The sequence below is a fragment of the Pseudophryne corroboree genome, chromosome 1, assembly GCF_028390025.1.
Source record: "Pseudophryne corroboree isolate aPseCor3 chromosome 1, aPseCor3.hap2, whole genome shotgun sequence".
Taxonomy (NCBI): domain Eukaryota; kingdom Metazoa; phylum Chordata; class Amphibia; order Anura; family Myobatrachidae; genus Pseudophryne; species Pseudophryne corroboree.
The window spans coordinates 535,036,551-535,061,022 of record NC_086444.1 but is presented as its reverse complement, the minus strand read 5'-3'; the positions used below and the strand labels follow the sequence as shown (position 1 = coordinate 535,061,022).

At 42.2% G+C, this 24,472-nt stretch overlaps 1 protein-coding gene across 4 annotated transcripts in view; it reads right to left on the bottom strand.

Annotated features, from left to right (window-relative positions):
• Positions 1-530: 530 nt before the first annotated feature.
• LOC134914273 (uncharacterized) overlaps positions 531-24,472 on the bottom strand; it is a 177,311-nt gene continuing 153,369 nt past the window's right edge. For all 4 annotated transcript variants that reach the window (XM_063920044.1, XM_063920038.1, XM_063920053.1 and 1 more), the window contains 3 exons: positions 10,021-10,173; positions 3,672-3,974; positions 531-734 (listed from right to left, as the gene is read on the bottom strand). In XM_063920044.1, coding sequence (XP_063776114.1) covers positions 592-734; positions 3,672-3,974; positions 10,021-10,173 — 599 coding nt within the window. In that variant the 3' untranslated portion in view covers positions 531-591. The remainder of the gene's footprint in view (positions 735-3,671; positions 3,975-10,020; positions 10,174-24,472) is intronic.

Sequence of the window (24,472 nt, the reverse complement as noted above, 5' to 3'; positions counted from 1 at the left end):
AATAAAGGACCTTGGGGTTCATTCCGAGTTAATCACTAGCTGCCGTTGTTCACTGCGCAGCGATCTGGCTAAAATTTGGCATTTCTGTGCATGCATATGCACCACAATGCGCACGCACGACGTACGGGTACAAATCCCGTTGTGATTGTGCACAGGTTCTAGCGAAGTTTTCAGTTGCACGGACGGCCACAGGAAGATTGACAGGAAGGGGGCGTTTCAGGGAGTGTTTGCAAAAACGCAGGCGTGTCTGAAAAAACGCAGGCGTGGCTGGGCGTTCGCTGGGTGGGTGTATGATGTCAATTCCGGAGGACACGCATAGGCTGAAGTGATCACAAGCGCTGAGTAGGTTCAGAGCTACTCAGAAACTGCACAAACTGTTTTTGCAGAGCTCGGCTGCACATGCGTTCGCATTTCTGCTAAGCTAAAATACATTCCCCAGTGGGCTGCGGCGGCATAGCGTTTGCACGGCTGCTAAATCTAGCTAGCGAGCGATTAACTTGGAGTGACCCCCCTTGTTCAAGCCATGCAGGTTAAGTCTATCCTATACTATCGAAGGGTGAGCTAGTGACAGTAAAGCATTGATTTACAATATTAATCACTGAAAGGCAAACTATACCTTCTTTTTCTACATATTAAGCAATATATAGTCAAGACAATAGCCTCTGTTGCCAGAAACACGGCTGCTGAGATGACACCAATTTTCCACGGTGCAAGTCCAAAACTTCCATCTTTATCTATAAATGGATGAAGAAAAGCTAAACAATCACAAACAACAGCATTATGTGATACATTTGCATTTGTCTATAATTTTCATCCAAACAATTACTGTTCTACGGTCAATTCCCAATGTGCTGACAACTTATGTGAATTTTGTGTTATGATCTCTATTGCAAACTAACCTGTTTGTTGTTAACAGATTGATTCAGTTAACATTATTTGGAGTTCAATCTATTCTAGAGGTTGCTTAAGTCAATCAAAGTTTAGGAATCAGTTTAGTTCTTTTTGACTCTGGGGTCCAAATGTATTAAGCCTTAAAAAGTGATACAGTGGAGATGAATAAAAAGTGATAATGAACCAGCCAACCAGCTCCTAACTATTTATTCTCCCTCCAGGGTGGTCGTGGACCCCCAAGAGGGAGATAAAGTGTCGATATGCCGGCTGTCGGGATTCTGGCGCCGGTATACTGTGCGCCGGGATCCCGACAGCCGGCAAACTGAAGACCTCCCCTATGGGCGGCTGGAGGCATTACCCGGCAGCAGTAGAAGCAGTGTCGCCGTCCCATTAGGCACAGTATGCATTCGCATACAGCGCCATTCACTCAAGGGCACCATTTCCTGCCGCCGGCAACATCACAACCAGCGCTGTTGCCTCCTGGTTCCCGGGCCCCACTGACCTGCATGAAGGACAACTGCAGCCGGCAAGAGGTAATTTTGGTTCGGGGATGATGTCTGGAGTTATGTGCATGCCCCTCGCCCGTTTACATCAGCGCTGTATTAATTATGTACAGTAGGTGCAGGAGCTCTGAGTCACTCCCCATCCCACCGCTGAATATGCAGAAGAGGCTGGGGAGTGACCCTGTACCGGGATCTCTGCGCTCCTCCTCACTCTAGTCTCTATGGCTGTGTGTGACGGTAACAGCCGCTGAGCTGCGGGGCCAGTGCAGAACAAGGGAGCCATCTCCTGACACCGGGTGGATCACATGCGTCCCCGGGCCCCACTGAACAGTTTAAGGGTGCTGCTCCAGGGACAGTGTGGGGAGACAGTGTGCCCTTGGGCCCTTTACAATGTGTGTGTGTGTGTGTGTGTGTGTGTGTGTGTGTGTGTGTGTGTGTGTGTCAGTGTGCCCCTGGACCCTGTACAATGTGTGTGTGTGTGTGTGTGTGTCAGTGTGCTCCTGGACCTGTACAATGTGTGTGTGTGTGTGTGTGTGTGTGTGTGTGTGTGTGTGTGTGTGTGTGTGTGTGCTCCTGGACCCTGTACAATGTGTGTGTGTGCCCCTGGACCCGGTACAATTTGTGTGTGTGTCCCTGGACCCTGTACACAGAGGGCTCTCTAGCTGCGACATGCAAGTCAGCCCCCTCCCATCTCAGTGTCTCGCACCCTGCCAGCCCACCTAGAACCCACTCCAGCCCAGTGTCCTCCATATATATCACCCCCCACCAGTCTAGTGGCCCCACCTGCTCACTGACCCCCCCATCTCAGTGTCTCACACCTACCAGCCCAGTGCCTCCCCGCCTTCCCTCCCCAAGCAGCCCACATTGCCCCATTTCACTCCCCCACCTAGAACCCTCTGCAGCCCAGTGTTTTTTTATGTTTATTTGTTTTCTGTACACACACACATATATACATATATATATACATATATATATATATTTTAGTATAACTGACGCCTCAGTCTCCATCCTGTCTGGTCCCGCCCCCTACTCTGTCAGACCCCTCCCCCTCTGATTTCCTGACTCCAACCCCCCCCCTCCCCCCCAATTTTGCTATCTGGCTAGATCTGATTTGCGATGATGGCACTGATGTATTAATCATTTTACACCTTCGGATGGAAATTATGCAGTAGCAGTGGGCGTCCATATGCTCATGTTACCTTTTGCTTATATTAGCATAAAATTCCAATAGCACACAGCATAATCTAGCAACGGCAGCAGCAAGAACAACCGCACCTGAATGAGCCTCTTTGAACTTTGTTAGTTTTCAATGTACAAGAATAAAATAAATATGAGCTAAATAATTTAGACACTTTTACTATCCATAAATTCAAACTGTGGGGGTAATTCCAAGTTGATCGCAGCAGGAAATTTTTTAGCAATTGGGCAAAACCATGTGCACTGCGGGGGGGCAGATATAACATTTGCAGAGAGAGTTAGATTTGGGTGGGTTATTTTGTTTCTGTGCACGGTAAATACTGGATGCTTTATTTTTACACTGCAATTTAGACAGCAGATTGAACACACCACACCCAAAGCTAACTCTCTCTGCACATGTTATATCTGCCTCCCCTGCAGTGCACATGGGCCCTCATTCCGAGTTGATCGCTCGCAAGGCGATTTTAGCAGAGTTACACACGCTAAGCCGCCGCCTACTGGGAGTGAATCTTAGCTTCTTAAAATTGCGACCGATGTATTCGCAATATTGCGATTACAAACTACTTAGCAGTTTCAGAGTAGCTTCAGACTTACTCGGCATCTGCGATCAGTTCAGTGCTTGTCGTTCCTGGTTTGACGTCACAAACACACCCAGCGTTCGCTCAGACACTCCCCCGTTTCTCCGGCCACTCCTGCGTTTTTTCCGGAAACGGTAGCGTTTTTATCCACACGCCCATAAAACGCCGTGTTTCCGCCCAGTAACAGATATTTTCCTGTCAATCACACTACGATCGCCGGAGCGAAGAAAAAGCCGTGAGTAAAAATACTATCTTCATTGTTAAATTACTTGGCGCAGTCGCAGTGCGAATATTGCGCATGCGTACTAAGCGGAATTTCACTGCGATGCGATGAAAATTACCGAGCGAACGACTCGGAATGAGGGCCATGGTTTTGCCCAATTGCTAACAAAAATCCTGCTGCGATCAACTCAGAATTACCCCCACAATTTGTAAAACATGCTTTAAATGATGCTCAGATGTTATATCTCTTCAATGGCTTGTATGGTTCTGTGTGCTTTACCTCCATCCTCTAACGTTCCTTCTAAGAATGCATCTGTTTCCTTATGAGGTGTGCCTTGTGACTCAGTTTGCTCTGGTGTGACTGAAGGTATAGTCTTGTGATTTTCCACTTCTGGAGATATGGTTCTTTCATTGATGTTGAAGAGTTTTTCATCCTCAGTAAAAATGTCATTTATGCTATTAGTCTCTTTACTGGCATCAGAAATCTCTGAGTTAGCACTTTGTGGCTGCTGAGGCACAGGAGAAGTCTCAGGGTGATGTGAAAGAGGAGTTAAATTGCTACTCGGCAGATCTAGTCTGGAGCCTGCGAGAATGTATCACATACTGGTTAATTAGCAAACAGTATCACCTAAATGTTTAACATTTTCAAGGCTGAAGGATTTCTCAATCACTGTAAGGGGAAATGTAATGAATTGCTATTTGTCAATGTCTGCTCTTTCCCAGAGATTTTTACAGAATTGAAATGGGTGATTTAAATCCTGTGTGTTTTCCTTTAATAAAATTGCCCCTTTATATCCAGCAACAAAATATTTGACTAAGTGCAGTCCACTACATTTCCATACCTCCCACCATGACCCTCTCCAGGAGGGACAGAATGCTCTGCTCCTGGATTTCCCTCTTAATTTATGATTGCCATCACCTGTGCTGAAACACCTTTCTTATCCATTTACCTGTTCAAAACAGGTGCCGGCAGTCGTATATTAAGAGAAAAGTCCAGAAGCAGAGCTTTGTGTCCCTTCTGGAGAGGGTCATGTTGGGAGGTATGCATTTCACCAGCTATCTATAATACAAGGCAGAATTCATGCAACTTTATTTAACTATAGAGTACCAATAACCCCAAAATACTAGATGCCATATATTAAAGAGCTGACTATAACATTTTGAAATCTATAACTGTATATGATCACACCTTGGAGTAAATTTACTAAGAAGGGAGTTCTATTTAAGATGAAATGTTGCCCATAGCAACCAATCAGATTCTACTTCTCATTTATCTAGCAACTTCTAGAAGATAATACCTAGAATCTGATTGGTTGCTATGGGCAACATCCCATCTTAAATAGAATTCCCATCTTAGTAAATTTACCCCCTTGACAGAACTCCTGGCACAGAGTTGTTACAGCATATTGATTCTAAATTATTGATTTCTGTATACAAAAACATCATGCTGAATAAGAATTAATAATGAACTGTACAATGTGCCTGACATGCACAGAAGAAAATATATTTTAGTACAATCACACTCTTTACAGTATCTAATATGTTTGCATTTTTCTTGTGCCCCTGGAACTTTTACGCCTCATTTCTATACATTAGTAAGTAAAATTGAATATAAAGCAATTTCTATTTTGTGTTTAGTAATCAATAATATTTGTGAGTAAAGTGACATTAAAAATGAACACACACTGTACATGAAAGAACAGGGCCACCTTTCCTACGTGTTCCAAAATTCAGAGTTGCAGCAGTTCCCTCTGTGAGAGGCTCTAACAAACTGCACATGCATCAGAGCCTGCAAATAAAGATGTAAAGAAAGTCATATCTTCTCCACATTTGGCTGAGTGGGTGTAAACAAGCATGAGCTGGATGTTCTCAAGTAGGATTAGTGTGCAATGGGCATGTTGTGGGCATGTAGATGAAATTATGGGCTATTCAGAGGTGAATGTATGCAGAGATCCTTCTGACTTTAGATGGATCTCTTACAGAAATGATGGGCTGGTGCAAATCTGTATTGTTGCTGATAATGATGTTGACTATTTTGACCAGCAGATGGATGGGAGCATGGGCATAGCTATAGTGGATGCAGGGGGTGCCATTGTAATGGATCCCAGAGGCATAGGGAGACACAGACACAGGACTTATAGTTGTCTACCAAATTCCTATAATTGCCGAGTAAGCAAAGAGGGACTCATCAGTGCTTGAATAGGTGGCTCTATCTCTCCCACTCAGTTAAGGTCCATTCTGATATAATCCATTTCCTGCATTCCTGTTTCACCCTCACACACATGGCAGAGTTAATCAGTGAGCTTGGAACTGTCAGAAAGTAGGATCCTTCTTGATTACAACCTTTTTGAAAGGGTGCTGGGGGTGGAGATTGAGCGCTGTCTATTAGGACTGTCCCAGATAGTGATAGTACAGTATGAAGAAATTAAGATCTCTACTCAAAGGTGGAATCGCCTTCATTAGGAGGAATCTCCCTCAGTTTGGAGCTGGTTGGTCTCCGTCAAGTTCTCTGCTATCTTTACACTCACTGTAAACTGCAATTTTCTCAGACATGAAGGACCTGCAGACGTGGAGCTGACTTGTAAGATTCAAAAGCTACCAATAAGGAAGAAACACTTGAAGCATAAGGAAATAATGTGAGATAAGAGGTCAGTGGAATATAAATGCTAATATTGGAGCTGCTGCAGAAGTTCAAGCAAGAATGGCAATGCATGCATAGAAATAAATAAGGTGTGGTAACGAAGATGTAGAGTATCAAGGTCGACAGTCATTAGGTCGACCCCATATGGTCAACACGCAAAATGTTGACAGGTGACACTGACAAAAGGTTGACACAGGAAAAGGTCGACTGACACAAAAAGGTCGACATGGGAAAAGGTCTACACAAAAAAGGTCGACCTAGCTTTTAAAAAAAATTTGGTGTCATTTTCACCGTCCCCTTGCATGGCTAACTTCACTCGCCATGCTGTGGTTCACTGCCAATCGTAGTCCATGTGAATAGCAATGTATGAAAAAGGTGTACAAAATGCAAAAACCCACTTAAACCCGTGTGTTGACCATATGTGTGTTGCCCATTGCCATGCCAACCATTTGAACCTGTCGACCTTTTGTACCTGTCAATATTTTCCAGTGTCGACTTGTAGTCAGTGTCGACCTAATGCATGTCAGCAATATGGGGTTGACCTAATGACTGTTGACTTAGACATTGGAACCCAAATTAATGTCAACCCATCATACAGAACATATAGGCAGTCTGTCTGCCCATCCATCTGCTGCCCTATCCTAGATGCAAGAGATCTGTTTGGAATAAGAAAGATTTCTGTGTACGTTCAACTCAGTACATCCTGAAACTCCACCCACCTGCCCAAGAAGCCTCATTGTGTTCTTACTGGCTTAGCACTCACATATACAAAGCTTGCAGGACTTGCCTAAAACTAGATATGCTTTGAAGCTGTCTGCATTTTAATGATCTGATTAGCACAGTTGTTATTAAACATATATTTTAAAACAAATTAGGTTTGAGGGAGGGGGGCGTCCAAACTCAAATCTAAATAGCGTATAAAAATAAAGCTGTCCTCCACTTGTGGGCTACATGCAAAAGCAGCCAGTATTTACCTGCAAGGGGGGTGGGGGTGGGGGGGGGCGGGAGCTAGCACATTTAGCACATATAAACATACATGTTGGTGTATGTGCTAGCTGGTTATCCCGGGGATCGGATGTGTGCATTAAGCATCACTATGGTACCCGGGACTATTATTCGTCACTCTCCTTCTAAGCCCACCCCCAGACTCCCATTGGCTAGTTTCAAAGGAGTCTGGGGATGGGCTTAGAAGGAGAGTGAAGCATAATGCGGAGTCCTGGGTGGTAATACACACATTGCTGGCGATCCCCTGGATCACTAGCCAGCACCTATATTACATATACAGTACCATAACATGTATGTTTATACATGCTAAGCACCCCCTCCACCCTGCAGCCGCCATCATTGCAGCCACCACTGTTTACCCAGCAATAAACTAAATGAATTTGCACCCCTTGCAATGCACCATGGGTTGTACAGGTGCACAGTTACTTGCTCTTTTTTGCTTTACTCCTACCTCAGAATCAGGCCTTAAAGCTGCAATTTGTTTAGGAGAGAGGCTGATCACTTTGGACACATGCATGGGGGGAAATGTAATAGGGTCCGAGTTTGCGGAAGTCTGGGATTTCAGCCAAAATTGTCTGTTTTTTTAAAGCGGAAATCATTTACAAGGCAAATCTAATTTGGACCCTTTTACATTTCTCCGATAGTGTTATTAAATAGGACACAGACAAAGTAAATGGCATATTGCTAATTATCTAATGTCTGCATAAAAAACAGGTGCTGTGCTGGTGCATAAGGTCCAGATTTGAAGTAGCATAATATAAATTGTCATAGTCACCAAAGATAAATGAGCTGCTTAATTTGTGTATTGATAGCTGGCTTAGTAGAACATATTTTAATGAAGCATTTTAAATCCATTATACATGTGTATAAAACACATTCAGAATAAGTAGTTTTTGAGAAGTGAACTGCACAAAGCTGAGTATTGTTTAAAAGCACCATTAGTCACTGAATTTTCACTGTGAAAACTGCACAGATTACACATGGCAACCCCAGCAATTGCTGCTTAAGAAACAGCTTGTAATTAATCGTACAGTAAGCGGAATAATAGAGCAATTAAGTCACGCTAGTCAGAGTAACTGCTCTGCACTTTTTTTTAAACGAACCCATGCTGTGCTTAAATGTGAAAAACCGTGTGACAAATTAAAATGCTACAAATCAAACTATTTAGTTTCACATTCAGGTCTTGGACTTTTACCAAGGAGTTATTTTAATTGAACAACACAAATGAATTGGAACTGATAATTAAAAAGCTTTATTTTACAAGACAGTGGAATTAGTAATTACACTAGGAACAAATCTGTCTTCCTTCACACTCCTGGTGAAATTACCATTAGTGGTTTTGTTTTATTGCTTTAAGTTGTAGTTTTTAAGTTTAAATCCAATTAACAGAGATATAGAGTTATAATTATGCAAAATATTTTAAGTGTATAATGGTACATGCAAAAATAATGTTACCTTTTTCAGTTGAGTAACTAGTAGGTACTGTATTAAACTAGCAATGTTTTGTACGTTAGTACATTATAAGGCTTGGGCCACACATAGTGATTTAGTGGGAACATTTGGCCGGTAGGAGCGTTTTGGGTTCACACACTAGCCTTTCCGCAGGATGCCGCTGCACAGGATCCGGCCAGTTCCATGACCAGATTTCATGTAGAACACAGCCGCACTGTGTGAACACATACATTAAAATGTATGTGTTCTAGTAGAAATCCGGTCGTCATGTCATCCTGCTCAACTGCAGCTGACGCGCCTGCAACACCCCATACCATGCCCATAAGACAGATTTTTTTGTGTTCACTTCAGGCCAGCCCCAAATCACCGTCCAGGAACCCTCATTGCTTTTCCTCCAACTTTTGGATAATGTCTGAATTGAACGCAACAGCACCATTGTGCATACACTCTGGGTAATGCATGTGTCATGTGGGATTCTGGGATCTTTTGCACATATGCAGAAGCAAATAATCAACTACTGTATGTGAACATCAGCATTATGTGCGGTTTGCCTGCACGTCTGAATCAGGCCCTATAGCTTATGCTCTCCAGTTAAGGCTGTATTTGGCTTAGAGATGGTCAACTTAATTCAGGAAGCAAGCAGCAGAGAAACGGTATCTATTCAATTTCCATATGGTCTATACCTAATATATACGTTGTTGGAATTCAAAACTAAAAATATCATCTGATGAATGAAATCATATTGGATTCCACAACGTACATAATAATACTTTCATTGGTAGACCTTGCTTTCTTTTATAAAGTGGAATTTACCCCCATCAAATATAGCACTGTGTTGTATAGATTAGTGGGCTGTCTAATCTAGAAAGTCATAGCATTTCAGCATTTAATAAGGGTTTCCTTTTGGCATCTTTATGTTGTGTGATTGTTGAAAATGAGTAATACTGTAGTTGCAATGTACCATGGAGGAAATGTAATAGGGTGTGAGAATCAGAAAGTGAGAGATTTTATAAGAGTTCTCCTGTGGGTTTTTTTTTTTTTTTAAAGTGGCAATCATTTACATGGCAAAATCAACCTGAGTTTGCCATATAAATGATTGTCACTTTAAAAAAACAGAACTCTCACAAAATCTCTCACGTTATAATTCTCATACCCTATTACATTCCCCTCCATATCTATTTATTAGTCACTATTGTTTATACTGTATACAGCAGAATGGAAGTTTTTTTTTTTTACTACTACTACTACTACTACTACTAATAGTTATCATCATCATTATTTTTCTTATTTATTATTTACTGAAAATGATTGTTTAATAATAATAATAATAATAATAATAATAATAATAATAAAATGAATGTTATTCAGCTGGTTAATTGAATGATTTGTCTGTTTTGCTAACAATAGTCATAAAAAATATCTTGGGTCCTGTTGAATTTTGCACTGGGTACTTGGAATATTTAATCATACCTGAGAGTGTTGCTTTCTGCCAGATATATTTAACTAAGACATCTTGTTATTATCACTGTACCTGGGTTCTGTGTTGGTGGAACTTCAGGCTGTTCTGTGTTAGTATTAAAGTTAACAGTCATATAAGTCTGAGTAAAAGCAGTGGTTGTTTTCAGAACAGGGAGAGGAGTAGATGTAGACGTAGGTAATACAGTGGGCTGCTGGGATACATCTCCTGCAAATAAAACAAACACATTCAAACTTGGCTTTCCTGCTATGCCACATTTCAAGCAGATTAAACTGAGGCAATGTTTCCCAGCATAATACAGCACAAAACTTATATCATGACTTGTTGCCAGACATTTGCAGCATTCCTGACGTTCAGATTTATCCTGCAATAAAACTCCAGCGTTAAACTGCTTGCTCTGTGACATTATTTTATATTTGTTTTTCAACATAGTGATATAACTCTTTAGGCCACTGGATAAATAAACGGCAATTAACTGTTGGCTGAGGGGAATGCACACTGTAAATATTGTTATCACCAGTACACAAGATAGTTTACTTACAAATGCTGCAGAGAATGGAACATTTGAACTAAATTTTTATGAGCTTACACGTATTTGTAGTACACAGAGCCGGCCTTAGGTATAGGCAAACTAGGCAATTGCCTAGGGCATCTGGTATGCCTAGGGGCACAAGCAGCTTCTGCTGATTAAAATTATATGCGGCATGCCTATATTGTGTGTGTGTGTAGCATTTCGTATGCAGATACAGCCGCAGTCACACACAGAATATAGGCATGCCGCATATCATTTTAATCAGGATAATCTGCTTGTGCATCCTAGCTACATAGCAATGCAAATAAGATGCATTTTCATCAAACACAGGCACCCGACGTTAGCAGAGCTACCAGTTGACTCGCGCCAGGCATCTCCTGCTGCATGGTGTAAGATTTATGTATCCAAGCAGAGGCAGAGGTCCCAGTGTTAGCGGCTGTGTGAGTGCTGTGTGTGTGAGTGGGTTGGTTGTGCAATAGTGTTCAGCATATGTGTAAGGGTCATGTGTATAATGCATTAATAATGTGCAGCAAATGTGTATAACAAGGGCACTACTGTGTGGTCTAATGTGAATAAAGAGCAATATGGTATGGTGTAATGTGAATAAGGAGCAATTCAGTGTGATGTTATGTGAATGAGGGGCACTACCGTGATTAGTAGTGTATATAAGGTAAAGTGGTACTACTGTGTGATGTAATGTGAATAAGGGACACTATCGCATGATAAATTGTGAACAAAGTTGCAGTACTGTGTGGCATAATTTGAATTGGGGGTACTATTGTGTGGCCATGCCCCTTCCCAGCAAGAACACATACCTTTTTGGGCTGTGTGCCGAATGTGCACACTGTTCTTATTTAAATTACAGGGGGTAGGAAAACCAAAATAAGGACTGCTATGGGTGAGGGGTGATGGTGCTGGGAAAGAGGTGCAGGGTCAGAGGCGGAACTAGCGTTGGTGCTAGGGGGCACCAGCCAAAATCTTGCCTAGGGCATCATATTGGGTAGGGCCGGCTCTGGTAGTACAGTATATTCTTGAGTGAACTGAGATTGTATGCTTTGCACCACAAACCCATAGTGCCATGGTACTATTGATTACAGGGTATTCAAACAAATATACAATAGTTTATTTCATTGTATTAAATATTATTTTACCCTGATTTCATCATTAACCTTCACATCGGCATTACAGAGAATTGAAGCGTGAACTTATTTAGTGTCTTAAACTGAAATAAGTCTGATAATATAAACATACAGCAACCCATTAAAGTAAAAAGACTTCAGGCATTCATATATTTTGTAGCTATGCACTTAAGCTAGAAAGCACTTGGTACTGAAACAAAACAGCATCTGTCTTCGTAATAACAAAATGCAATTAAACCAAATTTCAATTAATGTGGAAAAGCAATAACAATGTACAATATTTATCAAACTAATAGCCTACAAAGATTGTGCACATGCTGTGTTATTGTTATCATTTAACTATGACATTTTAGTTGCAAGATTTGACTTTTGTCAAAGCATTTTACTTAAAAATGGTGTAGACCAGTGGTTCTCAAACTGTGTGCCATGGCACCCTGGGGTGCCTCGGGACACTTGCAGGGGTGCCTTAAATTGGTGGTCCAGGACCAATTCTAATTATTTATTGTCAATGTAATAGGCAAAAACCAGTGCTGGGGCTGTCAATCATGAAACATGTGGACCAACAGAAGTGAATCTTGTCACTCACCACCTATTTGAACCTAAGGATGACATATAAACACAATTTACTTAATTTGATATTTTTTTCTGAATTTCTCAATAAGAAATTGTTGGCGTAGGGGGTGCTGTGAATTTTTTTTTTGATACTCTAGGTGATTCAAAAATGTTTGGGAACCACTGGTGTAGACCTTTTTTCACACCACTTGTTAATGATCATGTATTTTGTAGCTAGGAAATTATTGATCTTAGTGATGAAAAGTTCTCTTCTATGTAAATATGCAAGGTGCTTGACAGAAGTTGGTTTATAAACATTATCCTTACGTGTGCTATGTTTACATTTATGTTTTCTATTGTAATGTAGAAATATATAAAAGTAGTATAATTTCTATGAGATATAGGAGCAGATTCAAATAGCCACGGCATGTGTCACATGTCTCCAGGGGCATATTAACAGAGGAGGGGGCCATGTACACCTCTTGGTGGGCTCTCTTCGGGTGGGCCCCCTCCTCTGTGTGGCGCAGTAGTCTCCCGCATTGTGCCAGGGTCAACTGCGCATGCGCAGGTCTCCAAAATGATATGGCCTGGCCTGTTCCGGAGACCAAATGCACTACTGCACATGCGTTGGCGGAAATTTTGGCTGCGATTTTTGCAGTAAATGCAGAATCTGGCGCTGGACTCCAGAAAGGCAAATATTAAAATATGGGTTCAGTTTCTTCACATTGCACCCATTATAGAAACGCCAATGCATGTCTCTTCTACTGGGTAAAATGCTAGAGCTAGTCAATTACAGATCCGCAGTCAACTGGCAAACAGCCCAGAGGCAGCAGTTAACTGTCTGCTTGTCCCATCAAAGGGTATAAGCAGAAGTACTGTAAGTGTTAACTGCTGCCTCAGGACAGTTTACCTGGGAGTAGAGATTGTATGACACAAGCGGTAGATAATTGAATCTGGACCATAGTCTGAGATTTATCAAAGCTTGATGTGAGATAAAAGTTCCAACCGATCAGGTTCTAACTGCTACTGTATGTTACAGGCTGTGTTTGAAAAATGACAATTAGGAGCTGATTGGTTGGCACTTTATCTCTCTACAATTTATCTCTCTTTAAGCTTTGAGAAATTTACCCCAAAGTCTTTGAACAATGACAAAAGTGATTTTAATCTTAATTGAGGCAAACCTTTCTTTCAGAAAATATCTAGAACATCTTTATTACACAACAAAGACAAAAAATAAAATCTTTCTCTCTTTATTGTCCCTTGTTACTTTCCTTCTTAGGCATACACCTAGGGTTGCACGCATTAGGGGACAATAGGGGACAGCCTAGAAATTGAATAATTATTATTTTTCCCTTTTTTAATTTTTATTTTGTTTAATACTGTAGCTACTCTATTGTTAAAACTACCAATAGAGGGGTCTTATGTGCAAGGACGTGTGTGTGTGTGTGTGTGTGTGTGTGTGTGTGTGTGTGCATTTGAGCCATAAGGCTAGTGCAAGTTTTGATGGTGCAACAGATGGTGTGACTATAGATGCACCAATTGGTAAATCAGCATAAACAAACACTGACAGTGAACTAGAGATGTGCACTTGAAATTTTTCGGGTTTTGTGTTTTGGTTTTGGGTTCGGTTCCGCGGCTGTGTTTTGGGTTCGACCGCGTTTTGGCAAAACCTCACCGAATTTTTTTTGTCGGATTCGGGTGTGTTTTGGATTCGGGTGTTTTTTTCAAAAAACACTAAAAAACAGCTTAAATCATAGAATTTGGGGGTCATTTTGATCCCAAAGTATTAATAACCTCAAAAACCATAATTTCCACTCATTTTCAGTCTATTCTGAATACCTCACACCTCACAATATTATTTTTAGTCCTAAAATTTGCACCGAGGTCGCTGGATGACTAAGCTAAGCGACCCTAGTGGCCGACACAAACACCTGGCCCATCTAGGAGTGGCACTGCAGTGTCACGCAGGATGGCCCTTCCAAAAAACACTCCCCAAACAGCACATGACGCAAAGAAAAAAAGAGGCGCAATGAGGTAGCTGTGTGAGTAAGATAAGCGACCCTAGTGGCCGACACAAACACCTGGCCCATCTAGGAGTGGCACTGCAGTGTCACGCAGGATGGCCCTTCCAAAAAACACTCCCCAAACAGCACATGACGCAAAGAAAAAAAGAGGCGCAATGAGGTAGCTGTGTGAGTAAGATAAGCGACCCTAGTGGCCGACACAAACACCTGGCCCATCTAGGAGTGTCACTGCAGTGTCACGCAGGATGGCCCTTCCAAAAAACACTCCCCAAACAGCACATGACGCAAAGAAAAAAGAGGCGCAATGAGGTAGCTGTGTGAGTAAGATAAGCGACCCTAGTGGCCGACACAAACACCTGGCCCATCTAGGAGTGGCACTGCAGTGTCACGCAGGATGGCCCTTCCAAAAAACACTCCCCAAACAGCACATGACGCAAAGAAAAAAAGAGGCGCAATGAGGTAGCTGTGTGAGTAAGATAAGCGACCCTAGTGGCCGACACAAACACCTGGCCCATCTAGGAGTGTCACTGCAGTGTCACGCAGGATGGCCCTTCCAAAAAACACTCCCCAAACAGCACACGACGCAAAGAAAAAAAGAGGCGCAATGAGGTAGCTGTGTGAGTAAGATAAGCGACCCTAGTGGCCGACACAAACACCTGGCCCATCTAGGAGTGGCACTGCAGTGTCACGCAGGATGGCCCTTCCAAAAAACACTCCCCAAACAGCACATGACGCAAATAAAAATGAAAGAAAAAAGAGGTGCAAGATGGAATTGTCCTTGGGCCCTCCCACCCACCCTTATGTTGTATAAACAGGACATGCACACTTTAACCAACCCATCATTTCAGTGACAGGGTCTGCCACATGACTGTGACTGAAATGACGGGTTGGTTTGGACCCCCACCGAAAAAGAAGCAATTAATCTCTCCTTGCACAAACTGGCTCTACAGAGGCAAGATGTCCACCTCATCATCATCCTCCGATATATCACCGTGTACATCCCGCTCCTCACAGATTATCAATTCGTCCCCACTGGAATCCACCATCTCAGCTCCCTGCGTACTTTGTGGAGGCAATTGCTGCTGGTCAATGTCTCCACGGAGGAATTGATTATAATTCATTTTGATGAACATCATCTTCTCCACATTTTCTGGAAGTAACCTCGTACGCCGATTGCTGACAAGGTGAGCGGCGGCACTAAACACTCTTTCGGAGTACACACTTGTGGGAGGGCAACTTAGGTAGAATAAAGCCAGTTTGTGCAAGGGCCTTCAAATTGCCTCTTTTTCCTGCCAGTATAAGTACGGACTGTCTGACGTGCCTACTTGGATGCGGTCACTCATATAATCCTCCACCATTCTTTCAATGGTGACAGAATCATATGCAGTGACAGTAGACGACATGTCCGTAATCGTTGTCAGGTCCTTCAGTCCGGACCAGATGTCAGCATCAGCAGTCGCTCCAGACTGCCCTGCATCACCGCCAGCGGGTGGGCTCGGAATTCTGAGCCTTTTCCTCGCACCCCCAGTTGCGGGAGAATGTGAAGGAGGAGATGTTGACAGGTCGCGTTCCGCTTGACTTGACAATTTTGTCACCAGCAGGTCTTTGAACCCCAGCAGACTTGTGTCTGCCGGAAAGAGAGATCCAAGGTAGGTTTTAAATCTAGGATCGAGCACGGTGGCCAAAATGTAGTGCTCTGATTTCAACAGATTGACCACCCGTGAATCCTTGTTAAGCGAATTAAGGGCTCCATCCACAAGTCCCACATGCCTAGCGGAATCGCTCCCTTTTAGCTCCTCCTTCAATGCCTCCAGCTTCTTCTGCAAAAGCCTGATGAGGGGAATGACCTGACTCAGGCTGGCAGTGTCTGAACTGACTTCACGTGTGGCAAGTTCAAAAGGTTGCAGAACCTTGCACAACGTTGAAATCATTCTCCACTGCGCTTGAGACAGGTACATTCCACCTCCTATATCGTGCTCAATTGTATAGGCTTGAATGGCCTTTTGCTGCTCCTCCAACCTCTGAAGCATATATAGGGTTGAATTCCACCTCGTTACCACTTCTTGCTTCAGATGATGGCAGGGCAGGTTCAGGCGTTTTTGGTGGTGCTCCAGTCTTCTGTACGTGGTGCCTGTACGCCGAAAGTGTCCCGCAATTCTTCTGGCCACCGACAGCATCTCTTGCACGCCCCTGTCGTTTTTTAAAAAATTCTGCACCACCAAGTTCAAGGTATGTGCAAAACATGGGACGTGCTGGAATTTGCCCATATTTAATGCACACACAATATTGCTGGCGTTGTCCGATGCCACAAATCCACAGGAGAGTCCAATTGGGGTAAGCCATTCCGCGATGATCTACCTCAGTTGCCGTAAGAGGTTTTCAGCTGTGTGCGTATTCTGGAAAGCGGTGATACAAAGCGTAGCCTGCCTAGGAAAGAGTTGGCGTTTGCGAGATGCTGCTACTGGTGCCGCCGCTGCTGTTCTTGCGGCGGGAGTCCATACATCTACCCAGTGGGCTGTCACAGTCATATAGTCCTGAGCCTGCCCTGCTCCACTTGTCCACATGTCCGTGGTTAAGTGGACATTGGGTACAACTGCATTTTTTAGGAGACTGGTGAGTCTTTTTCTGACGTCCGTGTACATTCTCGGTATCGCCTGCCTAGAGAAGTGGAACCTAGATGGTATTTGGTAACGGGGGCACACTACCTCAAGAAATTGTCTAGTTCCCTGTGAACTAACGGCGGATACCGGACGCACGTCTAACACCAACATAGTTGTCAAGGCCTCAGTTATCCGCTTTGCAACAGGATGACTGCTGTGATATTTCATCTTCCTCGCAAAGGACTGTTGGACAGTCAATTGCTTGGTGGAAGTAGTAAAAGTGGGCTTACGACTTCCCCTCTGGGATGACCATCGACTCCCAGCAGCAACAACAGCAGCGCCAGCAGCAGTAGGCGTTACACGCAAGGATGCATCGGAGGAATCCCAGGCAGGAGAGGACTCGTCAGAATTGCCAGTGACATGGCCTGCAGGACTATTGGCATTCCTGGGGAAGGAGGAAATTGACACTGAGGGAGTTGGTGGGGTGGTTTGCATGAGCTTGGTTACAAGAGGAAGGGATTTACTGGTCAGTGGACTGCTTCCGCTGTCGCCCAAAGTTTTTGAACTTGTCACTGACTTATTATGAATGCGCTGCAGGTGACGTATAAGGGAGGATGTTCCGAGGTGGTTAACGTCCTTACCCCTACTTATTACAGCTTGACAAAGGCAACACACGGCTTGACAAATGTTGTCCGCATTTCTGTTGAAATACTTCCACACCGAAGAGTTGATTTTTTTGGTATTTTCACCAGGCATGTCAACGGCCCTATTCATCCCACGGACAACAGGTGTCTCCCCGGGTGCCTGACTTAAACAAACCACCTCACCATCAGAATCCTCCTTGTCAATTTCCTCCCCAGCGCCAGCAACACCCATATCCTCCTCATCCTGGTGTACTTCAACACTGACATCTTCAATCTGACTATCAGGAACTGGACTGCGGGTGCTCCTTCCAGCACTTGCAGGGGGCGTGCAAATGGTGGAAGGCGCATGCTCTTCACGTCCAGTGTTGGGAAGGTCAGGCATCGCAACCGACACAATTGGACTCTCCTTGTGGATTTGGGATTTCGAAGAACGCACAGTTCTTTGCGGTGCTTTTGCCAGCTTGAGTCTTTTCATTTTTCTAGCGAGAGGCTGAGTGCTTCCATCCTCATGTGAAGCTGAACCACTAGCCATGAACATAGGCCAGGGCCTCAGCCGTTCCTTGCCACTCCGTGTGGTAAATGGCATATTGGCAAGTTTACGCTTCTCCTCCGACAATTTTATTTTAGATTTTGGAGTCCTTTCTTTACTGATATTTGGTGTTTTGGATTTTACATGCTCTGTACTATGACATTGGGCATCGGCCTTGGCAGACGACGTTGCTGGCATTTCATCGTCTCGGCCATGACTAGTGGCAGCAGCTTCAGCACGAGGTGGAAGTGGATCTTGATCTTTCCCTAATTTTGGAACCTCAACATTTTTGTTCTCCATATTTTAATAGGCACAACTAAAAGGCACCTCAGGTAAACAATGGAGATGGATGGATACTAGTATACTTATGGATGGACCAGCGACTGCCGACACAGAGGTAGCTACAGCCGTGGACTACCGTACTGTGTCTGCTGCTAATATAGACTGGATGATAATGAGATGAAATTAATATATATATATATAATATCACTAGTACTGCAGCCGGACAGGTATATATATTTATTATGTAATGACTGATGACGGACCTGCTGGACACTGTCAGCTCAGCAGCACCGCAGACTGCTACAGTAAGCTACTATAGTAGTATGTATCAAGAAGAAAAAAAAAAAAAAACACGGGTAGGTGGTATACAATTATGGATGGACCAGCGACTGCCGACACAGAGGTAGCTACAGCCGTGGACTACCGTACTGTGTCTGCTGCTAATATAGACTGGATGATGAGATGAAATTAATATATATATATATATAAAATATCACTAGTACTGCAGCCGGACAGGTATATATATTTATTATGTAATGACTGATGACGGACCTGCTGGACACTGTCAGCTCAGCAGCACCGCAGACTGCTACAGTAAGCTACTATAGTAGTATGTATCAAGAATAAAGAAAAAAAAAAAAAACACGGGTAGGTGGTATACAATTATGGATGGACCAGCGACTGCCGACACAGAGGTAGCTACAGCCGTGGACTACCGTACTGTGCCTGCTGCTAATATAGACTGGATGATAATGAGATGAAATTAATATATATATATATAATATCACTAGTACTGCAGCCGGACAGGTATATATATTTATTATGTAATGACTGATGACGGACCTGCTGGACACTGTCAGCTCAGCAGCACCGCAGACTGCTACAGTAAGCTACTATAGTAGTATGTATCAAGAAGAAAGAAAAAAAAAAAAGCACGGGTAGGTGGTATACAATTATGGATGGACCAGCGATTGCCGACACAGAGGTAGCTACAGCCGTGGACTACCGTACTGTGTCTGCTGCTAATATAGACTGGATGATAATGAGATGAAATTAATATATATATATATAATATCACTAGTACTGCAGCCGGACAGGTATATATATTTATTATGTAATGACTGATGACGGACCTGCTGGACACTGTCAGCTCAGCAGCACCGCAGACTGCTACAGTAAGCTACTATAGTAGTATGTATCAAGAAGAAAAAAAAAAAAAAACACGGGTAGGTGGTATACAATTATGGATGGACCAGCGACTGCCGACACAGAGGTAGCTACAGCCGTGGACTACCGTACTGTGTCTGCTGCTAATATAGACTGGATGATAATGAGATGAAATTAATATATATATATATATAATATCACTAGTACTGCAGCCGGACAGGTATATATATTTATTATGTAATGACTGATGACGGACCTGCTGGACACTGTCAGCTCAGCAGCACCGCAGACTGCTACAGTAAGCTACTATAGTAGTATGTATCAAGAAGAAAGAAAAAAAAAAAAACACGGGTAGGTGGTATACAATTATGGATGGACCAGCGACTGCCGACACAGAGGTAGCTACAGCCGTGGACTACCGTACTGTGTCTGCTGCTAATATAGACTGGATGATAATGAGATGAAATTAATATATATATATATATATATATATATATAATATCACTAGTACTGCAGCCGGACAGGTATATATATTTATTATGTAATGACTGATGACGGACCTGCTGGACACTGTCAGCTCAGCAGCACCGCAGACTGCTACAGTAAGCTACTATAGTAGTATGTATCAAGAAGAAAGAAAAAAAAAAAAACACGGGTAGGTGGTATACAATTATATATATATTATATACAATTATATATATATATATATATATTAAACTGGTGGTGATTAATTAAACTGGTGGTCAGGTCACTGGTCACACTATCAGCAACTTGCAAGTAGTACTCCTAAGCAGACAATAACAATATATACTGGTGGTCAGTGTGGTCACAATGGCAGTGTGGCACTCTGGCAGCAAAAGTGTGCACTGTACGTTAAAATATGTACTCCTGCTCTCAGACTCTAACTGCTCCCCACTGTCTCCCCCACAAGTCAGATATACAGTCACACTATCACTTCAGCAAGTAGTAGTACTCCTCCTAATGCTCCCCAAAATTACTAAAGTAAATACTGTGTCTCTCTCTACTCTAGTCTCACTCTCTTCTCTATAAACGGAGAGGACGCCAGCCACGTCCTCTCCCTATCAATCTCAATGCACGTGTGAAAATGGCGGCGACGCGCGGCTCCTTATATAGAATCCGAGTCTCGCGATAGAATCCGAGCCTCGCAAGAATCCGACAGCGGGATGATGACGTTCGGGCGTGCTCGGGTTAACCGAGCAAGGCGGGAAGATCCGAGTCGCTCGGACCCGTGTAAAAAAACCTGAAGTTCAGGCGGGTTCGGATTCCGAGGAACCGAACCCGCTCATCTCTACAGTGAACATCTCACTCACTGCACATTGAAATGCACACATGCACACAAAGGGTAGAGCTTTCCAGCAGGCAACCACCAAAAGACACGGACATGGATAGGTTGCTTCTGACTCAGAATCAGCCCCATCATGACAGTCCAGGCACAAACTCTGTCCAGGTTGAGGCTCAGTTGAAGGTCTTTAATTCTATCTTTTCTACTCACAATATTTCAGTAAACATATTTAAATATTTCAACTGTGTATTATAAAATATATATGATTAATGATAATGACCCTTGCCAATTAGAACTAGAGATGAGCGGGTTCGGTTTTACTCGGATTTACCCGAATCTCCTTACTGGCTATTGGACGTCACGTGTTTTGGTTAGCCAATAAGAAAAATCCAGAAAACAAGAAATGGCGATAATTCTGGCATAAAGAACCGAGTAAATCCGAACCCGCTCATCTCTAATTAGAAGTCAGCACTATTTGCAAGTAAACATGCGGTTCTAGAGGCTCAAACTGTTTGTGGTTTATCCAGTTTAGTGTTGCTGCAGGAGTTTCTTTACCTCTTTAACTTATCACAGAGAGACTAAACTTACATACTGTACACCAACCACACCACAGGGCAGAATAAACTGTCATTGATGTTGTCATTATCATACAGTACTTAAATGTTACACATTTCAGAAAATGTGGAATATTGAATATATAAATTCAGTGCTGAATGTACATTGTATGGAATAGCAGAACAAAAGCATAACTAGAAGATTATAGGGTCTATTCATGAAGCAGTGAAAAGTGTGAAGTGAGCCAGTGGAGAAGTAGCCCATGGCAACCAATAAGCATTGAAGTTACATTTATAATTTGCATACTGTACAATTGTACGGAGCAGCTGATTGGTTGCCATGGGCAACTTCTCCATAGGCTTGCTTCTCCACTCTTTTCACTGCTTCATGAATAGATCAATGACCAACACACTTTACAATGATTCATACAAAATTCCACTGAGACGTTGTTTATCTAAATATCATATTTACTATGAATATGTAGGGCATTCTAGATATTTCTGTAAGTGTTAATAATAAATCTGCTAGTGCAACAAGAAGCAGCCACATTATACTATAGGACCTCTTAGCCTCCACAAGCAAACACAGTATTTCTGCATACATAATAATATTATTGTTGTCAAATACAGCGAGTGACTCGTAAATGTTCAATATGTTGTATTTCTGTACTTGATTCATTGTGACAGTTTTTACCAAAGATAGTAAATAACCTACAGATAGACCAAGATGCAATATTTATTTAATTTAATTACAGTTTCTTATATAACGCAGCATATTCCGTTGCGCTTTACAATATCAAATGTATCATATTTCACCTGAAGATGGACTACTTCTTTTGACTATATACAGTGCTAAATCATTTGACACATTTAATGAGAAGAAAACTTACCTTTTGCTTGACAAATAATACAAATTACTAAAGCAATGATGTTTTCAAATTCCACAGATTTCATCATATACTCGGATAAATCCTTGACATGTACAAAAAATAGTCAGTACTGGACATGAGAGGTTTACTTGCAAATGAATGGCATTATCAAGTGGTCTCTATTTAGCTAGATGACTACTATGAAATTCGACTCTTGTAATATGTTCTCGGAAGGCCCATGCGATCATCTATAGAAACTCACAGATTACTTCCAAATACCAAGTCAAATAGTATTTTACATCACTAAAGGCATTGCTGGCATCTTGCAAACAGACTTTACATCTATTCACTGTGATAACTGTTCAATTATAAACAGTGTGATAACATTTAAAGAATGTGACTAACTCTTTCTGCACATGTTATATCTGGGGGGATGTAGCATTAACAAAAATGAAGGCTAATAGATAAAGAAAGTGTTATTTCCAGGAATCTCTGTCAGTTGCCTTATATACTTTGTATGCATCTGTATATGTAGGAAGTAATGAAATCACCTTAAATATTATAAAATGTGCTCAATGTTTCCAATAATAAATATGAAATTAAACTAAAATGTATTGCACAGTACAGTATTAGGTTCGTCAAATGGGAAACTGTAGTCTTAATGGTTTGCCATATGACCTTTAGCAATCTGCAAATGACCAAGCATTCAGTATACCTCAAAGAACACATGCCATCAGTTGACTATATAAAGCACAATATGCTGGGGTGAATTATAGTATGTCAGTGCATATAATTTTCTTTTTTACTGGAACACAGAAAGAGGAACTGAGGATCTGGTCACCAGGCAATGGGGGTAATTCCAAATTGATCGCAGCAAGACATTTTTTAGCAGTTGGGCAAAACCATGTGCACTGCAGGGGGGGTCAGATATAACATGTGCAGAGAGAGTTAGATTTGGGTGTGGTGTGTTCAATCTGCAATCTAATTTGCAGTGTAAAAATAAAGCAGCCAGTATTTACCCTGCACAGAAATAAAATAACCCACCCAAATCTAACTCTTTCTGCACATGTTATATCTGCCTCCCCTGCAGTGCACATGGTTTTGCCCAACTGCTAATAAAATTTCCTGCTGCGATCAACTTGGAATTACCCCCAATATGTATTAAGGGGCCCCAACATTTGAAAGGGGGGACTCCCTCTTTCTAAAATGGATGCCCTTTAATTATTTGTAGCCAGACCTGTCATATTGATGCCAAATAAAGTACTTGTGGCCCCTACTTACAGATAACTGGCCCAGTGCTGAATAGCGTTAAGCCCATTCTGGTACCCTTGGCTGTGGGTACCAGGCTAATAATAATTAAACTTTGGCCCCCTGTTCAACTTAAAATTATTTGATACCTTTAATAAAATAGAGTATGTAACAATAAATTAGACCCAACATTTAAAATGAAAATGTAGTTTCTCCAATTAAAATAAATACTAAAGCTAAAATATGCTTAAATATATAATAATAATAATAATAATAATAATAATAATAAAGCACTTTTCTCCCAATAGAACTCAAAGTGGTTTACATTTGCATTTAAAGAAAGTCTCAAGATACAAAATAAATGTAACAAAAAAGAGAACTAAGCATTCTGGGTTGTATTTTTTTGAGAAGTAATGAAACATTATTAAATGCCTGAGTAAACAGGTAAGTCTTAAGTGGGTTCTATAGTAGAGGCCTCTCGAACTGAGTGACAAACCGAGTTCTATAGAATCATGGCCACAAAGCTAAAAGATCAACCCCCATAAGAATTAATGAAGACTTTACTGTAGGTACTGCTAGTAGTCCATCTACAGATTACAGTAAGCGAGTGGGGAAGTAGGGATTCAGGAGTTGCTTCAGATAGCTTGGACCTTGGTTAATGGTATGGATCTTTGGGTCGACCACACTTAGGTCGACCACTATTGGTTGACATGCAGTAGGTCGACAGGATTGCTAGGTCGACATGATCTTTAGTTCGACATGTGATAGGTCGACATGAAAAAAGGTCAACATGAGTTTTTTTAATATTTTTGTTGTCTTTTCTTTGTAGAGTGACGGGGAACCCCAATTAGTTCCCCGTGTCCCCTCACATGGCTCACTTTGCTCGCTATGCTTTGGGCTAGATGCCTCGCTGCGCTTGGCACAGGTTACCGCTCCCAATTGTAGTCCACGTGGATCATAAAGTATGAAAAAGTTGAAAAAAGACAACATTTGTGAAAAGCTCATGTCGACCTTTTTTCATGTCGACCTATCACATGTCGACCTATAGACCATGTTGACCTAG